General features: G+C 35.8%; 1 protein-coding gene across 1 annotated transcript in view; it reads right to left on the reverse strand.

Annotated features, from left to right (window-relative positions):
- LOC127854713 (uncharacterized) overlaps positions 1 to 11,819 on the reverse strand; it is a 64,391-nt gene extending 52,572 nt beyond the window's left edge. The window contains exons 1-4 of the mRNA XM_052389772.1: positions 11,690 to 11,819; positions 6,683 to 6,782; positions 6,085 to 6,198; positions 5,221 to 5,609 (exon numbers count right to left, since the gene is read on the reverse strand). Of these exons, the coding sequence (XP_052245732.1) occupies positions 5,221 to 5,609; positions 6,085 to 6,198; positions 6,683 to 6,782; positions 11,690 to 11,745 (659 nt within the window). The 5' untranslated portion in view covers positions 11,746 to 11,819. The remainder of the gene's footprint in view (positions 1 to 5,220; positions 5,610 to 6,084; positions 6,199 to 6,682; positions 6,783 to 11,689) is intronic.
- Positions 11,820 to 25,877: the final 14,058 nt, after the last annotated feature.

Consider the following 25,877-nt stretch of genomic DNA (forward strand, 5'->3'; position numbering starts at 1 on the left):
ATTCATTAAAACAAAAGAAATGTTACCATGCCATAAATTTAGAGTTTCATTTTTTCCAATTCATTTGGGCAATTTAATTAAATTTGCAAGCATGGTCAGCATATAAATTACATTCGCAGAAAATAACAGCACGACACATCCCTCCAGGCTAAAGTGGAAACTATTTTTCTATCTTAAGTAACCGTGAACTTTAATCAACTGGCCTCAAATGCAATCATGACCCGGTTCTGCATGTAAAATACCTAAAACAATTGCGACACAATTTTTCCATATGAACTCAAGTTATTGAGAGGATGTTTTTCTATTTATAAGAACAGTGACATTGATCTCACTTGTCCTAAATGCAGTCATACTGCGCATACTTTAACAAACACATAAATATTAAAGTCTATAATAACAAACGGTTGAATGTAAACTACCTATACACAACATTACATAAACATTACTCCATTCAAACTAAAGGTTTTGGGCGGAAACTCGTTTTCTATTCTTAGTATCTTAGTAATAATCATCTTAGTACCACTGGCACCAAATCCAATGCCTCGCTTGATCAGCATGTAACCTACCTACACACATTTCAGAACAATGTCTCATCGTAACTACCGTTAGTGTACGTAATTTGAGATATTTTTAGCAACAGTGACCTTGACCCAACAGACCCGAAATCATTACCTATCACCGCTTGATCAGTCTATATGTCAGCTAGAGATATATGTTTTTGCACGATAACGTTAACCTTAATTATGAGTAAAAATGGGGCTTAATTCTCTTTTATTTCAAGTCAGAGTTATGGGCATTGACCTTCACACAATTACCCCGAAAACATTTAGGAAGTCCCGATTGAATAATTGCGATAAAATCGGAAATATAGAGATGTTGAACGGTTACCTTTACCAATAACCGAGTTTTAAAAAGGCTACCATTCTGCTAAATTGCACTTCATAGATTGTGCCCGTTTACCTTACCCAGATCATTAAGCAGACATCCACGCAGACGCCTACTTCGACATTTGGATGAGAAGTAAAGCTCGAACTAATCAGCGAATAGTCGCGCTAAAATTGAACACATGATAAACATATTGAATGAATATACGATGTAGCGCCATGTTTGACGTAAAGAGGAATTGTTTGTAAATATTTATTGGAAGTGTGTACGATTTTGAAAAAAAAATGAGAAAAATACTTCCCGTCTTGCCTTACACCGCGTGAAAATACACAGGTTAGTTGAGAAGGGTCACATTCGGTAATGTGGGAAATATATAACACTGTGTGCATCGTTTTAGAATCAGGGCAGTGTTTTAATGCTTCTACGGAATTACGGCTAACTCATGTGTTATATTTCTTACCTGCTTTCTCAATTTTGAATAAAAAGTAACATACACTGGAAAGTTGATGTTGCTGAGAGAAAGATATTGCGATTTTGATAATTGTTAAATTATAAAAACTTGTTCAACTTAATTTTGTTTTGCTCTGTACAAACTACAACATAACAAACGAATATACTATTTTAGGGTTTATGATATGGCTGCTTTTGCCGTCTGATCATAACGTTTAATCTATAAATACTCAGTAATGTGCATATGAATATGATACATGCGATCATGTTTTATCTCATCATTTTATTAATGACAGTGTCGAAATCAAGCACACAATGAATAAACTAAGCTTAATTTCGGCACTTCCGGGATAAAGCTCTTACGTGCAGAACATTAAAGGGATCTTTTCACGCTTTGGTAAATTGACAAAATTGAAAAAAGTTGTTTCAGATTCGTAAGTTTTTGTTTTAGTTATGATATTTGTGAGGAAACAGTAATACTAAACATTAACCATGCTCTAATATAGCTATTATATGCATCTTTTGACGATTTTAAAACCTAAAAATTATAAAGCGTTGCAACGCGAAACGATTGAATAATTTGGAGAGTTCTGTTTTTGTCGTTAAATTTTGTGAAACTACGAAGATTGCTTATATAAGATATAAAATACGTCAAGAATGTGTACTCGGCGGAATAGCTCAGTAGGCTAAAGCGTTTTTACTTCAGGACTCTGGCAGGACTCCAGGGGTCACTGGTTCGAAACCTGCTCCGGGCAATGTTCTTTTCCTTTTTTTATTTTTTTTCTTGATTTTTTACTGGAGCTTTTATGATCCAATGTTTACATTTATCAATATAAAGCATTTAATGAATAAGTTAAAAAAATGCCAAAATCTGTGAAAAGGCCCCTTTAACGTCATGTGTTTATGTGCATGACGGACGTTATTTTTTATATTCAATATTTTGAAGCAACATAGAAGTAATGCGCATGTTTCGAAGCCTAAACGCAAACTGTGACGGACAGACACAGTCAGACGAACAGACAGACGGACAGACAGACGGACGGACATGCGATCACTATATTCCCACCTTAAAACACAATTAATTAGTGTTAATTGTGTTCTTCAATTTAAGAATAATCGATAAATATAAAGAAATCACATTTAGCAATAAAAGTGATCAATGGTGACATTTATTTGAAACCCATTTGAAACCCATGCAAAAAAACTATTTTAAGTTGCTCAATCAATATATGGCAAATAAAATGAACATATTTTAGTTTTTATTTGTTTGGACTTAAACACGGTACAACTTTAATATGTCTTTAAGTAATTAGACCTACCTTTACCACTTTCAACAATTATCAATTCTATTAAGGCCAGTATTTTTTAATAAAATAATTTTCGGACCTGCCGATTTTTGACGAAACCAAAAAAAAGCTTAATAAATCTCGATTTTTTTCGGTTGCCAAAAGCTAGCTTATAGACACGAAACGGGTGACGGGTTCGAGACAAATTTCAAATAAGTTATAAATCATCATATTAAACCAGTTTTAATCACCCGCATAAATACTTGTATCCTATTACCAGATTAAAATCGATAGTATAAATTAACACGATCGTATAAACTTTAGCTGTATATAATCGCTATTTTTAGATCAGATTTGTGTTTTCCAAAAATTGGAGAATATGGTTATGTCAACAACGAGACGGTAAAATTGTCATACAGTGCGATATTTAAAAATTAGTAATGAAAAAAGGTTTTGCTGTTTTGCTGTTTATTGTTAATCGTTTTTTGACAAGTTATTTATTTCATTAAGACCGAAAATATTGAGTTAATGAACAGAGTCCCAGATATGATTTATTTCTTGGCATGAAAATACATAATCTATTGGTCCAGGTTTTCTTAAACTAGCTACATAAAGTAAATCTACACTTTATTAGAAGTATCTATAGCAATATCACGGAACACTCGTTTTCCATACTACTGCAACTATAATTGAATGAAGTGGAGGTATTTAAAATTTTACAATATCTGTGCATTTAGTATGTTCTTAGAAAATGTGATGTTTATAGCACATACAATTAAAAAATTAGAATTAGAGAATAAGCTGACAACACCGTGTGTATCTCAATAAATTCTTTTAAAATAAGGTATTTTGTACTTTTAAAAGTTGTCATTACAATTTTTAAGTACTTATCAGACGATGCACACGCTGTACATGCCAGTTAGCAGCATTGTTCGTACGGTACCAACTCAACGACTCCGCGTAGTAATGTAATGCCCCTTCATAGTCTCCTTCCATTTCATAGCAGTGACCAAGCAGATTTAGCGCTGTCTCAATGTGGTACATGTTGATTTTATTTCTTGGATCAATTACATAAGACTCGAGAATTCCAAGCACATGCAGCTGTTTGTCGCGTTCACCTAGTCCTCCATACGTGAGATACTGTAGATAGTGTAGGAAAGGACGAGCACCCACCTCAGCGTTGTCCATCCATTGTTTTTCGCAGATTTGTCTCTGCGAAAGTTCTTCTTCAGTCATGTTGCGCTTCATTTCAAACCACAGTATGTATGGAGCGCAGTACGCTTCTTCTCTAACAAACTTGACACAGAATGCGAATGGTCGTTCACATAATACGTTGTCACAATTATCTGATATCATGTTAGCAAACACCTGGAGATCACTTCGTCCTCTTTTTTTTCTACATCCACACACAGCCTTTACCTTGCTATGATACCTCCTCTCCACGTCATCCAACACTTTAACTGCAGCTTGAAGATGACCGAAACAGTAAAGCACAGACGCTAACTTTAAGCGACTTGAAGCTACATCCGTTTTTAAACAATATTTGAAACGCCTTATAATTTCGCTGAAAGCATGGTTACGTTGTCGCAAATATTTAGATGATTGCATTGAATTGTATAATGCGAACAGGTGGTTAATAAATTCTAAAGCAGCTGATTTCAATTTTGCATTCGTGTAATATTCAAAACATTTGCGTAATTTACAGTTTATATCTTGCTCGAAGATTGCATTCGAATGTTCTAACTCATATGTATTTAATCTTAATTGAATAAGAAACCTCTCCAAGCGCTCAAACGTCAGTGATAAACTGATAATGTTATGTATGCCTACACATCCTAGCACTTCCCCAGCTTGTCCAATGTGCCGTATACCACACCCTTGTAATCGATATCCTAATTTATCTATATCTATATAAAATAAATCGTGCATGTTGGTCTTTATCAAGTATTCCACGTACTGTAAAAGGCGCCTCTGCTGCGCGAATGAAATTTTCCCATCGAACAAGTTCACTCCTTCTATGATATAATGAGGGAATTTTCCTAATTGCAGCCACTTTCTTAATACTTGTAAACATAGTAAAAGTAAGAATATAAGGTTATGTTCCTTCCAGAGAGAAGGGTGTGTTCTCTCTATGATGTAAAACATGACAGTTTTACAATGAAAACTTGTGGTAAAATCACCCACCATTTTGCTAAATAAGGATTGTTTAATTAATTTTAAAACAATATAACATTTAATTTGTGTCATACTAAAACTAACATCAACATTCTTTCTATAAGGTTCGGAGACAGTCGCCATTCTTCCCGGTTGTAATCACTATCAGGATGACCGGCTGGTACCAGGAAACACGGAGCTTCTTGTGCAGCCTCAAGTAATTGGGCAGGCGGCCAGCGTCTACCTACTACATCTGTCTATCCAGTGTTGTATTTCAGGAAGAGGATGACAAACGTGAAATGCGCGTACCATATCCCAGTTGGGTAAATTACTCACAGAAGGTCCATGTTTGGTTATCTCTCCCATATCTTTATGTTGCTGCTCTGTTTCCTTTTTACATTGTTCTGAGCTAAGCAGTACTTGCCCAGAATCTTTCCGCACATACCTTTCATCACACAGTCGTGTCTCCGGCTCCGGTGTGTCTTCACTGATGACCTGAAGCAAGTATTGTTGCGGCGGAGTGTGGTCGTCATGAAGCATCAGAAGGTTATGCAGCCCAGCCTTCCAGTCTCTCCAGTCTGTCATTATGTTTGTATGGTAATAACTTTGTAGCATATCGATATCAGAATTGAGACCAGGAGTGGTGGTACCTTCTGATTGACTCCCAAAATGAAAACACTCAACTGTAACTCCACTTAGTTGCCCTGCTATTGTCTCCATTCTCTCCCTCAGCAAATATGTTTCTCTCCTCTCCATTACGGTGAATTTCCCCGCTCCAATACCATCGAGTACTTCCGATAGCCTGATCGACAAAGCAGGGAAGTGCTCTGGAATCTAGATGAAAAAAATTTTAATTCAGCACTGCGTTTGTTATTATTATTAAATCACCATCAGTGTTATAAAAACTATCATTTTAAAGGCCTTAATTCACAAATTGACAATTTCAAACTTGTTGTAATATTCCACAAATAAAAGAACGGCATGTCAGTTCGTATGTCGGTTGGATGCCAAAACAGTTAATGATTACATCTATTAATGCCTATAAGAGTGTATAAATATTTGATTGGTTTTAAATAAATAATTATTGTCTTCACCATCACCTAGTGTAATGAGTTTCTGAAAACAAAAAACTGCCGAGTAAACGAAGAAGTCTTCGTTGATATAACTATGACGACTCTAGTCCTAATTAGTATAGGGAAAACCCTCTCATTATAATTATCAAATACAAATGTTGTTCACTCACCGATTAGCTTTAAATTGGATATGTATAGTTAATTTTCTTATTGAAAAACAAACAATAGTGTGTCACCTGCAAGTATGTAACAAGACGTCGATCCCGACTGTTTTTCGACCGCCTCGTCAAATCCGAATTAATACTTGCTCTTCTAGTACAAAGATTGAGTTTCGAACTTGGAACACGTACCTTGAAGACACATATCAGTACACTTTATAATTAACAAAGTATTGTAACCTCTGTAAATAAATCATAACAAATGATATTATGCACTATCCGCCCATACAGTATATTCGTTTCAATAGGGTCAATAAAACAAAACGATTCCAAATGATTACGTATCAATTTATGCGTACATAGAAACCATTTTCAAGACGAAAGTCAAGAACATTTTTTCCAAACGTGGACATTTGTTATCATAAATATAAATTTTGTACTGCAAAAAGTGTTCTATAGGGCCGCTAAAACTATCAAATAATAACTCATCTGGCATAAATTCGTTACCACACAAACAAGCACGTCCATACTGTCTCCGAAACTTATATTTGTGTTTGCCCGTGATTAGCTGCGGAAAAAGTGCATGGTTATGGACATCTTAATAAAGAGGAAATCAACCGGCTGTCTTGCTAAAAAAGAAAATCATGCATGGATGAATCCATCTCAAAACACGAACCTTGTTCCTTGTTCCTGTTTCACGAGGCAATGCCGGCATACCAGGCAGACAAGATACCGTCCTCTTGTTCGTATCATGTTCGTCTTCCATTGTCTCCAACCTGAATATAGCAGGAACGACTTTTCAATATTGTTTCGTTCAATCATGTTGAAATGAAGCACCACTGTTATTACATGAGAAGAAATAATGCACAAAGCATGTTTTTATTTCGAAATTATTACGCTGCAAATGTGGAGCCAATTCATGGTCACTTGCTCGTACACCTAATCTAGCAGAAACAGTAATATGGATGTTTTGCTCGGTTACTTTTACCAGAGTAATACGCGGACACTGACGCCGATATGTGGGTGAGTTAAATAGATCAGATTGTTCAGTGAATAGTCGAACTAAAATGTTTTTGTTTGAAGACGGATAAATTATGTAGTCCTTCAAATGTAGATATCAATTGTTAAGATTTGTTTTCAGTCATCAGTCGCATTTTTCCGAAATTAAAGAGCAGGGCATTTTCTATGTATGTTTTTCCTCACATAGACATGTAAATATATCGTCCGTTGCATTTTGAAGATATATCAATAAAAACTATTATTGATATATCTTTACGTAAAAATATTTAAAGAAACAATACATAATGACAATAGCGCATATAAACTTACCTTTATCAAATGATGTGTATAACCAGTTTATTGTTCGTAGTTTTTTTAATTTAACCGCGATTTGTTCAGAACCTTGAATGCAGCAAGTCAACTCCATTTCATAATGCGATGGATGAATGTTAATAACAAACAGATTATTAAACTTCCAACTTACCGACTAACCATCCGTTGTAAGGCAATATACTGTATTTCAAATTATCTTCACACTAGTGCGTTATATATTATTAAGATTCAGAATGCGTTGAGTTAAGAATTCCAAATTTATATATGTCTGTGATTGCAAAGTTTTTATGTGGATTATTATAGTCACAAAACGAGACGCGTTGACTAATTTACGAAAAATACCAAATGTTTCGGTTTCGGGTGTGTGTCGTCCGCAAACGTTAACAATATGTCTAGATAAAATCTGTATCAAGTTACAAAGGTTTGCATAAGCGACTAAATAGTATGTAAATACAGACGTTTGTCGTGTTCTTAATGAAACAAATATATTTGGATAAAGGCCTAACATTAAAGCAGCGTAGGCTTTAGCTATCTGGTAACATTGGGCACTCCTCGCTTTGTGAATAGCAAGTGCTTAATGTGTAAAATTAAAAGAGTTGCAACCAATCAGTTGATGAAGAACCTAAACTTTTTTGTATTGCAAGTTATTAAAATAATTTCAAGATTATCTTATACATATAAAGATTGCTATGTACCAAACCAATTTTGAAGTTGGAAATGTCCTATAGGTGTTTACAAACTTAACACACCTACATACCACCTTTTTTAGATTTGGGTATTATACGTATAACAAACCTTAGTACTATTATTACTACTACTACTACTACTACTACTACTACTACTACCAGAGCTCCAGATAAGATGCGTATCTGCGTAGTTACGCATTGAAAAAATTAAAAAACGCATTAAAAATCAGTCAGGTACGTAACATTACGCAATACAAATCTTGGCACGTATTTTTAATCGATTAAAGTATTTTAAAGAAAGTCTGTTCATATCATCATTTTAACTTCTTTCCTTTGCATCTATTTATATAAATAACCAATAATAATATTTCAAGATTAAACACGCCATGTAATATATCAGTTATCTGTGTAAATAGAAAATACCCCTCAATATTCCCAAGTATCCTTTATGGATGAAACAAAGGAGTAAAATACGCTTTAACAATAATATCAGTGTAAAATTGTATTACTGAATATATGAAAACTTAACAACTTTTTTTATAAACTATAAACCTCAACTATCTACACACAGTTAAATACTCTGCATGAAGACATAATCAATAAAATGAGTTATACAATTATTAGACAAAATTGCATGACAACACATTATCATTGCAGGTGGCGTTGTGTTGCTTATCACATGATAAAGAACAGTAATATTAACTGCGACAGGCTTATGACGCAACATCGAATTGAGGTATATGCATAAATTGTTATGACATAGCTTGTGAAATGCAATGCTGTTCTACTTTGGCACATAAAAAGGTGTAATGTCTACACAATCAAAGGCGTCGTTTTAATAATTAATAAACATAGTAATAAATTGTAACGTGAAGTATGTACGACTTTATATATTAGAAAATTAAGACTGTTTAATAAAGAATGACTTAAGCCTATATCGACACGTTCAAGTGCAATCGTCCATACATTCAGGAAGTTGTCAAGATCATACCACTTTTGTAACCATGTGGCATGATTGCTTACAACTGATAACGTTGATCGCATGCGTTCAATAGTTAATATTTTGCAGTCATGTGATTACATTTATCCGCTTTGTTAAACGCTGAGCGGAAATAGAGGGCTGTATGGACGAATTATTTGAATGATTACTTGAATTAAGGATGGATGGATGGATGGATGTTTAGATGGACGGACGGACGGGCGGACGGTCGGGCGGGCGGGCGAACGGGTGGAAGGGCGGACGAGCGGACAGACAGACGAACGGATGGATGGACGGACGGACGGATGGATGGATGGATGAATAGATGAATGGATGGATGGATGGGTGGATTGATGAACGGACGGACGGACGGATGGATGGATGGATGGATGGATGGATGGATAGATGGATTGATGGATGGATGGATGGATGGATGGATGGATGGATGGATGGATGGATGGATGGATGGATGGATGGATGGATGGATGGATGGATGGATGGATCGATCAATCGATCGATCGATGGATGGATCGACCAATGGATCGATGGATCGATAAATGGAAATTATCGTATGTGCAACGTCATGATTTCGAGTCAATATGCGACTAGTTTTTCTCCATGTATTTACTTCCGCAACAGTGCATATACAGACAAACTGCCGTTATCTTTTGTAAACGTGGTCGAGCGTCTAATAACCATGTCGCCTTTTAGTTTGAACAGAGATCATTCGGCCCATGTTTATTGTAAGCCTGTTTTGATTTCTGGTTCAAATTGGTTAGGTAAACCCAGATAGCGAAACAAGCTTGTCTACCGACGAACGTATGCTCAATTTGATCGAAACATGTATTTCAATTGCATTTGCTCTATCTATATGCTGTACAAAATTGAGTATCTTTAATAATAGGTATCGCGAATACATTCAGCGTCTTATGATACTTCTTAATTAATAATAATGCTGAGTAGTTGCTTCAGTTAAAAACATTACATAGTAAAATCATGCATTAAGCCGTTACTATTCTGCTACAATTTGTAACTATTCTGTCACTATTCTGTCACTATTGTGTCACTATTTTGTTACTATTCTGATGCTGTGGTTTGCATTATATCATTGAGTACTTACATTTTAAAAAGCACTTTATTACTTTTTAATTTAATTTAGAGTACTATTGTGTATAATCACTTGCATTCTAAGCGAATAACTATGAGAACATTGTGAGATTTGGATATTTGGAGCTCCATTTAACCAACTTAAATACTGAATGTTTTGCATCGAAAGGCTTAGGCGATGAACCAAGTCTAATCCTTATTGAGGATTCATATTGGATTTTGTATTTTGTCTTAAACATTTGTTTTCTTTTCTTTAATTGTTTCCTTGATATAAATAAAGGACTCAACATTCTCTTTTGATGGTATAGCTGTTCCACTTTGTGTGTATATTATTGCTTACCTCAACGAAGATACAAACAATGTCTTTGAGTTTACATGAAACATATCATTCCTCTTTTTAAAATTTTAGGTTTTATCTAATAACAAAATGATGGAAGTCTGGAAAGTTTCATATTTAATATTGAGATGTCACGTTGACTTATTTAATATGTTTCGAACATAAATTTTAAACAAAGATCCCACACAAGGAATCGTAGCAATTAAATTAATGCCAATTTAATGCCGTTGGTTACTAATCAACCGCTTTAAGAGTCAATCAACCACGGATTTAGTCCACCGATTGATTAGTAAGTCATCGAACAAATATAGTTAAGAGAAAACAACTATCTTGAAAATCCAAGGTTTTGTCATGCTTGGCAAAAAATGAAATATGAATTTTATTAAACTTTCCAAACTGCAACCTGATCATTTCTGTTGATAAACGTTTGACAACGAATCTGGCGGTATTATGGTCGATCAATTCCTCATCTAGCAACTTTACTGTGATTGATTTACCTTATACATTAATCACACCGTAAATACGTCTACGGCGTTAATAAATCACAAAGACTTACATAAATTCATATCAACTTTCAAAGTTCTAACCAATAAAAGATGTGCCTAACTATAACTCTCCATCGTGCATTGAATATACCATTATAATCCAGCCAATATCATACCAGTCATATAACGATCAGAATGCAAATCATACAGTCTAAATGTTGACAGCAAATATACAGTTTAAATAAGCAAATACGAACTTACTAGAGACAAACACACGCATTCCACATTTATGCAGTTTGTGGAGAGACAATCACATGGCGAATATTAAAACACGCTTATCTATGAAGTTGTGATTTGTCCATGACAAATTAACAGAACACTTATGATACTCATAGTTAGCCGCTTTTAAATAGTAGGTTCTATAACCATGGGTATGATATGCGTAAAAACAGATTGCAAACATATCTTGCAACGTTAAGTTCACTGTCAAACCAAATTATTTCCTACACAGTTGCATAATATCACGTATCCAATTATATCCTATTTGCAATAGACGATAAAAACGCTGCAAAGCAAACCGTATAAATACACAGACCCATAAATGGACCTGCTATAATAACCAACTGTTAACGTTCCCACGAGTTTCTGTTGTCTGTGTTAAGCCTCACGCATCGCGACCGCTGCTTCTATTAACATTATTACACAAATAAACAATTTATCACCGATGTTAAATTTAATAACAAAAATCCGTACTCACCAGATATGTAATCGTAATTCAGCTTTCCACCAACTACAAACACTTAAAAAGCACATCCGGACCGAGCATATTAAGACATTAAAATCAACTTTAACTATGAGAGTGCACCGCCAGTATGTAGCCAGGGTTTAGACCGATCATATTATGTATTGTGTGACAAGATAACAGAGCAAGCCGTCCGGAGATAACAAAAGGTCATGTAGTGGTGTTCATTTTTGAAGCGATTTTAGCGTTCAGATAAGTTTAAAAATGAAATATAAATTTAGCAAGCTATCATTAAGGCGTGTAACAACAACTACTACTACTACTACTACTACTACTACTACTACTAATAATAATAATAATAATAATGATTAACAACTACTACTACTACAACTACTACTACTACTACTACTACTACTACTGCTACTACTACTATTACTACTACTACTACTACTACTACTACTACTACTACTACTACTACTACTACTACTACTACTACTACTGCTACTGCTACTGCTACTGCTACTGCTACTGCTACTACTACTACTACTACTACTACTACTACAACTTCTACTACTTTTGCTACTTATATAATAACTACTACTATTACTACTACTATTACCAGTAATAATAATAATAATTAAAAAAAAGAATAATCAGAAGAAGAAGAAGAAGAGGAAGGGGGAGAAGAAGAACAACAACAACAAAAAGTAATAATAATAATAAGAAGAAGAATTATAGTAAGAAGAAAAATATATTATTATTAACAATACTGAGAATGGTACTTAACTTGATAAAACTTCTAAGTTGATAACATTGTAATTGGAACATTTTATATTGAAAATAGGAACTCACCTACGCGCTATCACTTTTTTTAATTTAAACATGTTTCGATCCACTCCTTGCCGTCGACAACATCTGGATGAAAAGCGGCCGGGGATAAATGCCGACTTCCCATTTCAGCGAAGTAATATGAGAGCCCCTTGCTTATGGTCTGTAGATTTTGAAATCCTTCTAGTGCATAACCGATTTTAACTGCTTTAAATAGTGCATGTTATCTTTGAAACTTAACAAACGCGCCAAGGGCAGGTCTTTGCTCTGCGACCACAAGTGCAACTCTTATCAAGAATAAACATGAAAGATTCTCTAAACACGAGAAGTCGATCTTTGGAGTGAGTCAGACTAGGTTCAGGGCGATGTATTTAGGTTAGAGATAATCAACTCAGCATGGTAACCTCAAGATAGCAAGCAGGAATTATCGAATACAGAAGGCATAGCCGTTAACTTATATTTTATTAAACGAGTTGAGTGATGTATGTTCTCACAACTTTTACTGAAAGCGCACAGCTAATGCTCGTGCTTTTTGTTGTCTAAGCCTCGCATGATAAACCTGATCTATAATCAACACTAACCTACTATTCTCTATATACACCTGCAAGGAGGTCACTCTCGTTAGGTCGGTCTGATCAAAAGAAATGATATAAGTTTTATGGGGTGTTATACATCCACTCTCCTGAATCGATTGAACTGAAACTTAAAATACGTCATCATTACTAAGTGTGCATATCAACGACACTTTGTTTTATCCATGGTGACATACAAACGCTCGAGTAATTTGTCTCTGAACATAGCTGACAACGCGGTACCGAGGTATTCGTCTCATTGGCTACAATGTTTTTGTTTGTTTTGAAATTTATCACTGTTTTCTTTTTTCCTTATTTTCTTGTTAATCGGTGTAATTATTTTATGCATGTGTATCGGCTTTGTAAGGCTCACTATCAAAATAAAAAAATCATTGAAGAGTTAGATGAAAATATGGCGTTTAATTAACATTCATGGCAAATACCTTATACGCGAAAAGGATATGTACACTTTGTTGATTTACCAAATAATCGCCACTAAGCCAATTAAATCAGATAGGTCTAGTATCTGTACATTGTGTTAATTTTTGACGTTCTGCTTTATTTATGCATCTGCTTTCCCAATTTTGGTATCCCACCAGTGGATATAACTTAAGAATACCAATCTAGAGTTATGGTTAATTGTGTACACCCACATGAAGTCATTGTAAATGTGAAGAATACAAGCATACAGTTATCCTTCAACTCGGTCCAAAATGACGTACACTGTTTGGTTTCGTATCACCCCTGCATATGTGAAGAAAGTCGAAGATTTTTCTTAAACCTCTCTGACATTGTTTGTTCGCAGTTTTTGTTCAGAAAAAGCTGGAGCAATTTTTCCATAAGAACTGCTTGATAACAATGTTGTTGTTTTTTTGTTATAGTAGGGGCACTAAGTTTACGCAAGACATACAATATGGACACTTAGCTCATAAAATATATTATCTTATGTTATGTGACAGGCATGCTTTCGTCGACCAAATTATTCAATCGGGAGGGAACGGGTTTGATCCCCAGTGTGGGAGCGTTCCTCCGATTTCCCCCATAGACACCAAGAACTGGTTCTAGTCCTAGGAAGCGGACTCGAGAGCGTTTCAAATAAGCCGTAGGCTTTCCATTCAATCGAACTTAAATAAATAGGTTTAAAATAATTATTCAGCTTCAATAAAAAGGTTTAAACTAAATTAGTCAATACATTAATGAGACGTCACGTCCGGTTCAAGCCCCGATGGAGATATGCGATCCAGTACATAAAGCCGTTCGGGATGCGGCAATATTGCGCCCGAAAAGAGGACATTTCATACAATACAGCACCTCCTTTCCCCTAAAATGACCTGGGCGATGTGGGCAGCAGACTGTTAAGCGAGGAAAACCACTCGACCAGCATCGTTTAAGACCCCAAGAAGCTCACAAAATCTCAAACACGACATCTACTCCTGCAAAGCCAGCAAAGGCTAAGGACGATAAAATTTATCGTTGCTGACAACGACAACCCAACACTTAGTCTTGATGAGACAACGTCTTCAAAGGGCCGCACGAGAATCTCCAATAAGTCCACTTATGGCTTCGATCGCAGATGGCAATTATCTGTTCCGTATAAGCGACAAAGCAGTGCCAGTAAAACGAGAACGAAAAACTTACAAAGCGGATTTTCCTGTTACTAAATATAGCATGATATGTTTTTAGAGCGCGATAAACAGCATGGTTATCTTTTCCACCAGCTGGCGAAAATTCATCTCAAAACGTGAATCACACTGAAAATAGCAAAGGCTTTCAAGTCACAATCGACGATGGGCGGCATCACGGTTACATCTAGGACGGTTTGAAGAAGGCCAATTTAAAAATGATATCATTCTCTGTTTGATAAATACATGTTATTTAGAAGAGAAACTACGGTAATCTTATAACGCTAAAAATGCACGGGTTTCTCGATTAGTTACTTGTTTTTGGTATATTCATGTAGATGAAGAATGTAAATGGATTGTTCTATGGTGCAGACCAGTACAGGGATACATATACCTGAAGTAAACCTTAAAGGAAAGGTTCACTCAGTTCGGGGCTCGGACACACCACAGTGTGAACAATAGAATGGTAGATCGGAGCTATTGTACCTATGCATACTGCACTCATACCTTTTATCTTAAAACCGATATCCAGACACTCGTGAGTTTTTTACTTCTCCCAAATTTAGTGTAAAACTAGGACGACAAGCGTCCCTAGTGTGGAGCTCAAATACATAATTGGCATAATACTAGCATGTCACTCTACCAGTTGGGTAAACGGGTTGTATGTTTCTTACCCGAGTGTAGAATGTAGCACGTCATATTCAGCTTTTGAGCTAAATATATCCATCTGAAACCCTGTTGAACAATAATGACCTGGAAATGCTGAAGAAACACGTTTGAAGAATGCAATTCTTTGGATATTCAAACATTTTCCATTTTCACAAGTATCACGCTACCCTTGAGGTTACTGTCCTTTCTTATTTCTGAAGTTACAAATGAACATTGTCGTGAATAAACAGTTGCGTAGAAATATTACGCTACGCACGACAGAAACCAACCTGCGACCCATTCATTGATAGATGAGCTGATCTTAAAGCAACAGGAAATTCCTACCGTGGTTTAAGTTAGTATACATTTCTTAACGGGTGTTGTACATTTGTATATTTTTGAACGGAACTGTTCGCAGACTGTTGTTGGAAAACTGTTTGATTTTCATTTGACAAGATGCATTTAAATGTTATATTATGTTCAGTATTTTTCTGGTATTTTGAAATGCGTGTAAACACAGTGTAAATAAGTCCCTTAACATGGTGGTGTAAATTTTGGATACTATCAAAGAAGAACAAAAAACATCTTATTTTCCGTTTTTAGTTGGTCGCGCGAGCGGGCAATTAATGTAGATAGAGTTTTGCAAGTCAGTCTGCTGTTAACTACGCTAGAAACGATAACCACCGCATCTGCCTGTTTATACTCCACTGGTGCACTTAGACAGCATAGTGTATGTATGTAATCAATAGTGTTAAATCGCTTGTGCGATGACAATGGCCAGTGTAGTGTTTAACAGCTTGTGCGACGACATTGGCCAGTTTATCATTGAAATCTGTACATATTGGCTGATTTCAGGGAAAACGGGACTTAATGTATGTCAAATAAGATATGCCTGAGCAAACTGATTAGCCTGTGCAATGCACACAAACTAATCAAGGACGACACTTTCTGATTTTATGGTATTTTCCGTTTAAAGAGTCTCTGGTACTGGGATGACATATAATGCATATGCATTGAGTCCCGTTTTCCCAAAATGAAGCTTAAATTATCTTTTTTATTATTGACTTGAAAAAAGATAAAAGTGATAGTAACTTCAAAGTAACCTCGCTGACAAGGCAAATAAACAAAATCACTTTTAAATCAAATAAACAACCAATGAGTTATAAATTTTTATCTTGTGGCATTTTTAGTAAACATCTAAAAGGGACCATTTCACAATTTGTCATTAAATGCTTAATATTGATAAATGTAAACATTGGATCTTAAAAACTCCATTAACAAAAAGAAGAATACAATTAAAGAAACAAAAAAAGTAAGTCTCAACTGGGCTCAAACCACTGACCCCTGGAATTAAAGTATATCGTTTAGACCACTCGGCCATCTTTGCTCATACAATGAGTGATGTATTTTATACTTTATATATATATATATATATATATATATATATATATATATATATATATATATATATATATATATATATATATATATATAAGCAATCATCGGAGTATGAAAAAATATAACGAAAATAACAGAACTCTCCAAATTGTTAAATCGTTTAATTTTGTCAATTTACCAAAACGTGAACAGGTCCCTTTAATGTCTTCAGACTTGCAAATTGAATGAATTCGGTAAGCTGTCAGATCTTACATCATGAATAACTTACAGGCTTAGTGGTTGCCTGTGATCATGGGGCCAGTAGATTTAAGCTCATGAAACTCAATTTCAAAAGTTGGTTACAGATGGGCTCAAAAGCTGGGCAACTAGCTTTTTCAAAGCTTGAACAACTCAATCCAATTAAACATAGAATACAAATTAGCGACTGTGGATCAATTATGCCTAGGCAATTATTCAATTCCAGCTCACAAGAAGACATGATGCATTAAAAGTCTGTCATGTCGGCAAACTTGTTGCTCAATAATTTTAAGAAATTAGATAAAGTATGAGATACCCATAACACAACATGTACACGAGTCTAGGCTTGTTATTCTTAAGCAAGGCAACCAAAATTCTTATGATGGTTGCCAGTGCACCAACCGATTGCGAAACAAAAGAGACATGTTGTTGTTATTTTGTCTACGTTACCTCTATAACATAAATATGAGGATAAACAGTGCTCACACATCTCGACCTGTGAATTAAGACACACTCTTTATACATTTGAATGGGTTGTGCTCGTTTCAAATTTGCGATATAAAAAGCTGTAACATATTTTTGAAAACTGAGTTGCCTCTAAGATTATGCAATAGCAAACAACTTCAGTGCCTTCAGCGCTTTGATAACTCCTGGTATTTTACACATGTTCATACAGTACTCTGTAACAAGGATAAATACATTACTTGCAACAACATTTACAACGTGTTATTCAACTGTAATGAAAAGGAGATTCCGAAAACTAGTTAAAATACATTTAAGCATGGTATAGAGTATGGGTCACTGTTTGTTTGCAAAGACTTGTGAAAATGCATTATATGTGAAATGGTGAAAAATAAATTCCAATGTTTCAAATTATATCTTATTATTGAAAAAGGGAATTATAAGCTAGAATCAAGTATTTAAAACAGTAGACAAATATGATTTAATCACTCATACGCCCATAAAATTATTCATAAACTGATCGTAAGTCGGACGCGATCTTAACTCGGACATTTTTTATCTCATATATATAACAATGAAATGTAAACAAACCCTGTTAATTTCGATCACCTTCCGTACTTGGAACCTTCCTATCACAAGAGTTACCGTTCATTAAATCGTGACGTACATCCGTTCTTTGCAAGGTTCCCTCCCATAAAAAGAATAACGCGGCAAATTTTGAAACAGAAAAGCGACGAGAAAGCGAGTTTTATTTTACTTACGGGATTGAAATCTCAGCGAACACGCAGGTAAAGTTTTCGCAATGTGTACAGAACACAACTTTGAAGTGATTTACTTTGACTTTTAAATATATTTCATCATCAAAAACAGGTTAGTATACAACGAAACATAAAAAATATGAGCCTATTTATTTGATATTAAGTCGGACACCAAAATTCTGAATTATGATCGTAAGTCGGACAGTCCGACTCTCGATCACCCAAAAAATAACTGAACGGAGAAAGTTGTACTCTTATAAGGATTATAAGGATGCCTTACTTAACATGTTTCTAATTAATGTAGTATAGTGTGGAGTAACATATTGAGAATTCATTTTTCTAGGATGAAGAATGTCGTTTTACAGGGAGTTTACATTGTTGGAATGCATCACTGGGGTCGCCGTGAACTCGAGGTCGATGTCAACCACTTTTGCGGTCAGGAGAATGACAATCCTTATGACAAAAATGCGATTGCTGTGTTTAGTGACACAGAAATGAGACACAAAGTCGGCTACCTTCGAAAGGAGGATGCAGCCCGTTTAAAAAATGTGTATCGACATATAACAGGCAAATGCTATCTTAAAGCATAACTAGCTGCGTCCAAATTCAATCGATTCCATGGACCTATGCAAATATGCAATATTGGTTTCAAGTGTGACGACGAGCATGTCGCCGATGTCCGCCAGTGTCTGAACGGCTTCAGTTTGAAGGTGTTTTAACAATGTGAACTGCCGTTGCATTGACTGCCTGTTCTGGCGGGATTTTATTGCATAAATGAGTGGCTTATCAAGAAATCTGGGTTTGATGGATCTTCGTAAAATGTCTCCAGATCAATAATACACACATTATTTTCCTCAATTATAAAATGTTCAAACAATAGAATAACTCATTCAAACGTTTCGGCTACAGCCATTTTCAAAAGATTATTTACGGACATATTTGCTTGCTCGCTTTAAGAATCTAATTAACAGGAAACGTTCCTTTAACTTCATGTTATTAAGATTCTCAAAAGGAAACATTTTCAGGGTACTCAATATTTTAATACATTACTGCAAAACAAAGATGTCTAACTGTAGTCTCGGACACCGTGATTCGCGATCACATTTTACGCCGATGCTTTTAGCCCAGCTTTCTCATAGAGCGAATCATTTTCATACGTTTATAAATTGATTTTAATATTGTATCGTGTTCTTGCCTTGTCCCTTTGATATTTCTTGTAATGTTGATTTGTAGTCCTTAACAATAAAATTTTATTTATTCACATTTCCCCTTATTTAGATATGAAAAAAGTGAGACAATGAAGCGATGGCTATGGCGGTGAAAGACGTGGAGAATGGCGTTTCCGTTAGGAAGGCGGCCGAAAAGTACAGTGTGCCTAAATCTACCCTTAGCGACCGGCTGACAGGAAGAGTTGAGGCGGGAAAATCATGTGGAAATGAGAGACAGTTATGCCTGGAGGACGAAAAACAGCTCATTGGAATTGCAACAGAGAGAGCCGAGACGGGCATAGGCTTCACGAAAAGTACCTTTTTAAGGTTCGTGGGCGTATTCGCGAAAGAAAATGGAAAGCCATTCCGCAAGGTTACTCCTTCGGATATGTGGTTGCGCCGTTTAAAGCAGCACCAACAAAGCTTTTTTCTTTGCGATGTGCTGAGGCAACAGCCGTAAACTGCCACAAAGCGATGATTAAAGAACACATTACTATGTACTTTCAGGAGATGAAGTCCATTTTCGACAAGCACGATTTCCATCACAGCCCAAATCGAATCTGGAACATGGATGAGACGGGCATAACCATGTGCCATAAGCCTCCAAAGGTAATAGCAAGTAAGGCGCCAAAACGGTGCACGGGAAGGCAAGTCTCTCCAGGGAAACAATAACGGTTATTGCATGTGGCAATGTATCGGGCCAGAAAATTGCACCGCATTTCATTATCACTGGAAAAACGACTAAGAACTTACACGGGTGTGACACTAATTCGTGTATGGTGGATGGCTCCCCCTTATACGGTGCACAGTTCTCCGTCAGCAACTCAGGATGGACAAAGGACGGCATCTGTAAACTCTGGTTTGAGAAAACCTTCTTACCAAACATCGGGGATGACCGACCACAGATTCTGATTTGTGACGGGCACAGGTACTATGACAGGTTTAAGATTGATTGCACTTATTGGTAACTGGCGCTCGATTGGTCATTGTCGGCTCGGGTACTACTTAAATGTACCCCGGGTACTCTTGAGTATTCTTGAATGTTTTCCGGATACGGAAAATATACTTTGTGTTCGTTTATATATATTTAGCGTATCCGGGTTACATTTAAGTATACTTAAGAATACCCGGGGTACATTTAAGTTGGACCCGAGCCGACAATGACCAATCGAGCGTAACTTGCGGTAAACTAAATACATTTATTCAAAATTCTTTATTCGAATTATATAAGTATGTCAAAAACGATATAAACACAGCTCGAGCCAAGATACGAAAGGAAGCGATTACATTGTTACATTGTCACTATTCAATATGTTTCGCAATTGTTAGTTTAATTTAGTTCAAACACGTTCAAGTACATGGGTTATATAAATGCAGCCGATTACTACCTCCTGATTTCATTTCCGATATGTCTACTTAATGCCACTGTTATCAGATGCTAGTAAATTACGACGAGTGACACACTTTTATTTTGACATATTTGAATGGGAACACACTGCATTTAATTTCAACTCCAGTTCTCATAACAACGTTGAGCTTTTGACGTTGGCCAAGCAGAACGACATCATCTTGGGCGAGCTTCCAAGCCACACCAGTCATTGGACTCAGCCGTTTGACCGTTCCGTGTTCAATGCATTGAAAACAAGCTTGAGCGTGCATGTGGATAGGTTTATAACAGAGACCGGTGTTCCACCTGCCCATGCTAATTTTTTAAGAATATTTGGCAAAGCATGGGAATCTTCAATTACGAAATCCAACATAGCAAATGGTTTTCGTGCAACAGAAATTTACCCGTTCGACCCAAATGCAATACCAGATAGCGCATACAAACCGTTAGGGGCACTCACGGATTATTAAATTGATTCCCAGGTGGCACTGCCAGTGTCCTCCAGTTCAAAATGCTGCTGACACGACACAGACAGTACCGACAGACGCGACCAACGTGGTACATGTTGACCCGTCCAATGTGATACAGATAGACCCGTCCAAAGTGACACAGACAGACCGGTCTAATGACACAGACAACCACAACACACGTAACACAGCCTGTTGTGAAAGAAATGCGTAGTGATTAGTTGATGACCTCTGTTCGTATGAGTCGGATCTCAACGTTAGTATGGATAAAGTCATGTCAATAGAGTTGTCAATACCTCTATCTGCAAGTGTAATTGACTTACCCATTCGTGTTGACCCCTTTGGTAACCTAATGTCCGATGAGAGTAGCCCTTTACAGCCACACTGTGGCTATGTGTATGATATTAAGGCGCTTGAGATTATCGAGTCCACACTGACCGCTGCACAGATTGCAAAGTACTGCGCTGCATTTCTAAGCGGTAAGTCAATCTACACCTTGACTTCAAACTAATTGCAACAGAATTTCTGAGTGCGTAAATATGTTGATTAAAGCAATATATTAATCATTTAAAAAGTCTAGAAAAATCCATGTGGGGGAAAGTTGCAAAATGTATGATCTTATTTTAATAATTTTAAAAGATTTTTGTAACACGTCTCGACTACCGTAGATCTACACACACAAATAGCATCGTCTGCATTTGATCGATACGCCGTGGGTGTCGATTATTTCTTAAAAGCCGGACAATTGTATATAATGGACTAATTCGAATGAGAAAGGTAAGCCAATCGATATGTTTCTTTAAATAATTTATATTTTAGCGCATACCGGTTTAACGGTGCAGAATGTCCTTAAATGAAAACTGCAATGTGTTTTCGAGTTTTCACATTGATGACAATCTAAAAGATAATAATAAAAAGAATATATCGTTTCAAAACAGAAGCTTCGATTATTCCTTTTGTGTTTTGTGTCATATTTCTTCTTCACGTGTCATTATATTTTGTTTTTGATTGATAAAGCCATTTACCTCTATTGAAAAATCGATTCATAGCGGTGGCGAGAAAAACAAAAAACAACGGAATCCTATTCTAGCCATAAAATCTTATGTTGTTTAACTTTCGCTAGAACAAAATTAAAAAAACTGGCTCTAAAATATTATAATTAAATGTTAGGGTTTTTGTTTTATATGTAAACACGTTTTTGTCTCATTTCAGAATGTCCAGTAACAAGGAACGCTTACAGTTCGATAAACGGAGCAAGAAAAAACAAAGTAATGTCGTATTTGACACACCCGGTCAGTTTTTTCATGTGGAATGTAGAAAATAGTATTGTAATCAAAATATAATAATCAAGGATGAATAACAGTAGAACCAACAATCTCAATGTCGGGCATCAAGATCCAAACTTGATTCATTAATTTATTTCAAGAACACTGCTTGTTTTGTTTAGCCGAAAAATTGTATTAAGAAAAAAAGCGGTCATGCTTTATTGGCTGTTCGGAGTCCGGACTTTCAGAGGGCATTTCAAGACATCTGTGAAATTAAGATGATTGGGCTGCGGCCTTTCGTTTACGTTTGGAAATTGTATCCGACTTGCCAGCAACAGCTGCAGATGCCGTTTACCGTCAAAAGTGCAATATCAATTTCAGAACCAATAAGGCAATTCCTGTCTACTTCCAACAAGAACACCTGAACAAAGCAAGACATTCTCAGGAAGACCAAGAGACGCTGATGCAGGAGACGCATGAAAACAGTCGACTTTTTAAATGGAATTGGGGATAAAGAAATAACTATTTATGACTTTACAGACGAAATGAAAAAAATGTGTGGTGATAACGCTTATAGAGCTCAATACAATGAACATAGATTGGACGAATATTTTGAGGAATCTGCAAGTATAAGAGAGATAAATGGCAAACAAAATATCTAAAAATACTGCAGCATTAATACTTCATGATGTGCAAAGAGATATGACGATCCTTATAAAGAAAAAAATGAAACTTTTTGAAAGCAGCAGCAAAGCTTTTCAGTAATGATTTAAAGACTGCTTTTACAGACAAAACTATTTTGTGTATCCAAATCCAGATGTGATTTAATCTGTTGGTATGAATACACAATTTATGCCGCAAAGAATTGTGCAATTTTTACAAGACTTATTTAGCGCCAAGGATTGTTATATAAAAGTTTGTTCAATAGGACAAGCTATCATACAGGCAGCCCGTCAAAGGTCGGTTCTTTGCCCTTTGCATTTAGGACTGAGTGTTCAGTTGCTACATCACTATGCTTCAAATTATATACCGGTAATTGATATTTCGAATAGTGTGTGCTTCTGTTTTTCTTACTAAGAAGTCTGAAGCAAGTGCTGCAAATGCTAATAACACATGTATATACAGTATGTAGTAGGCAATGTATGTCATAGTTTTAGAACATTTCATGGTCATAATACCTTTCATAGTATGGGTCAGCTAGCATGCGTTACCCTGGTGAAACTTTGGTTATACACCTATCAAACAGATCGCAGTAACCTATTGCTGCCGGAAAATGGATGTTTATTTTTACAGACTGCCAGAAGGTCCTGTATGTAACCACCTGTTACATACGCAGATTTGACAACATTAAAGGTGACTGACACTGGTTGTAAGATTGTTTCGTTCACAAATACCGGTACATGGCCGCTGTTAGTAGCATGTTTAATGCAAATGGTGAGAAAGGAAGATTTTCCTGCAAAATCTACTGGTGTTTGTTTACCAATGATAGACATGGACCCAGGTGATATGATATGTATTTACACTACATTATCCTTTGTCCGCAAGCATGCATGCGAGAATGAACAACCTGCTATCGTTACCTTTGATCAGCGATTGTATTTAAAAGCGGCCCAACTAATATGCAATGAAAACAACACAAGTCTCCTCAAATGTATTCTCGTGTGATTTGGTGGTTTTTAATTTATCATGATTTACCATGGTTGTATCGGTCAGCTTATGTCAAGCTCAGATTGAAAATAGTTATTGGAGACAGGATTCTGCTTGAAATGAACTTATTGATTTGTACGAGAAGCTTGTTTCTGAACAAATTGACTTTAATCCGTATACAGTAATAGGTTTTTAAATCGAATGTACACATCCTTCCAAAAATATAAACTAACAATTAAAAAAAATCCAACAGCTGCATTTTGACTACAATATTTTGAAATGGTAAACCTTTTAAGAACAAACAAAATCCTACAGCAGATGTATGAGTTGATTCGTAAGGAATCAACACTTGCCAAGCATATTTTGGTTTGGCAAAAGTACAGGACAATCTCGTACCTATAAAGACCGATATCAAGGTTTCTCCTGAAAATTATCAACATAATCTGGTGTGAATGTAGGCAGAATTGTGACTCGAAAAGATGCACATGTATGAAAACTGAACTCGAATGCTTCACAGTTCACTGCTTGCGGTGAATGTAAGGGTTCAAGTTGTTCGAACAGCACACAATTCATAAACTCGGATTCGGAATAGTTTTTGTTCAAAGACATGTATACTACATTACTAAACTACATAACTAAAGCATTGGCACTTTTTTTTTAACTCTGGATCAGTTTTGAAGAAAACGTGTCAAGGAATCGGGTCATTTTCAAGAATGACCCGAAAGGCATATACAATTTCTCCGACGACTATTAGTTTGGATCTATGATGTTCAAAGTCTTATTTATAAAAAAATTATATGGTTGATCAGATATTCTTGTTTACGCTTTGAAGCTGTGTTCTTGTAAATAATGTATTATGTGCATGTTGCAATGTGTTCTTTTATATCTATTATTTTTTCAATACTTTCAATGTCTTTCAATACTTACACTAAACTAGTATGATACCTTTCAAACGGATAATACATCCAGGAATGTAGCAATATTCCAAGTCAGACTGCATGAACTGCACTGACTTGTAAATTAAACATAGTGAGGTTTTATTTTGGGTAATTGGGTATCTTTTTTCTATCCACCCCTAAATAAGGTAAACTTGAAAACGAATGATCTTAAATTACAAAGTTTTGTTTTTATTACATGTTTACAAATATTTTTGTCACTTGATTTATCTTATACGACCCTGAAAACAATAATGACATAAAGCAGACAATCAAAGTATTGTTATACATGAGAAAATACTTATATATACAATATATTTAAAGTTCATGCCCACAAAGACAGATATTTGCTTTTTTTTAATTAAAAAAATCGTCTGCCAAAATTTGCAGCAGATAATAGGCAATTATTTAATATATATTTATACAAGTGTCCCGCGGTCAGGAACATATGCCCCACCCCCAAACTTGGCCTTGACCGTGACCTTTGACCAACTGACCTGAAAATCGATAGGGGTCATCTGCCAGTCATGATCAATGTACCTATGAAGTTTCATGATCCTAGGCCTAAGCGCTCTTGAGTTATCATCCGGAAACCATTTGGTGGACGGACCGACAGACTGACCGACATGTGCAAAACAATATACATGTACCCCCTTTTCTTCGAAGGGGGGGGGGGGAGGGCATATTAAGCAAAATATAGTAAAAGCATACGATTACTTTTCCACACCATACTGATTCATTTAGAAAAATAAAAGTTACTTAATAAAAA

This window comes from Dreissena polymorpha, chromosome 13, assembly GCF_020536995.1.
Source record: "Dreissena polymorpha isolate Duluth1 chromosome 13, UMN_Dpol_1.0, whole genome shotgun sequence".
In the NCBI taxonomy this organism is placed as follows: domain Eukaryota; kingdom Metazoa; phylum Mollusca; class Bivalvia; order Myida; family Dreissenidae; genus Dreissena; species Dreissena polymorpha.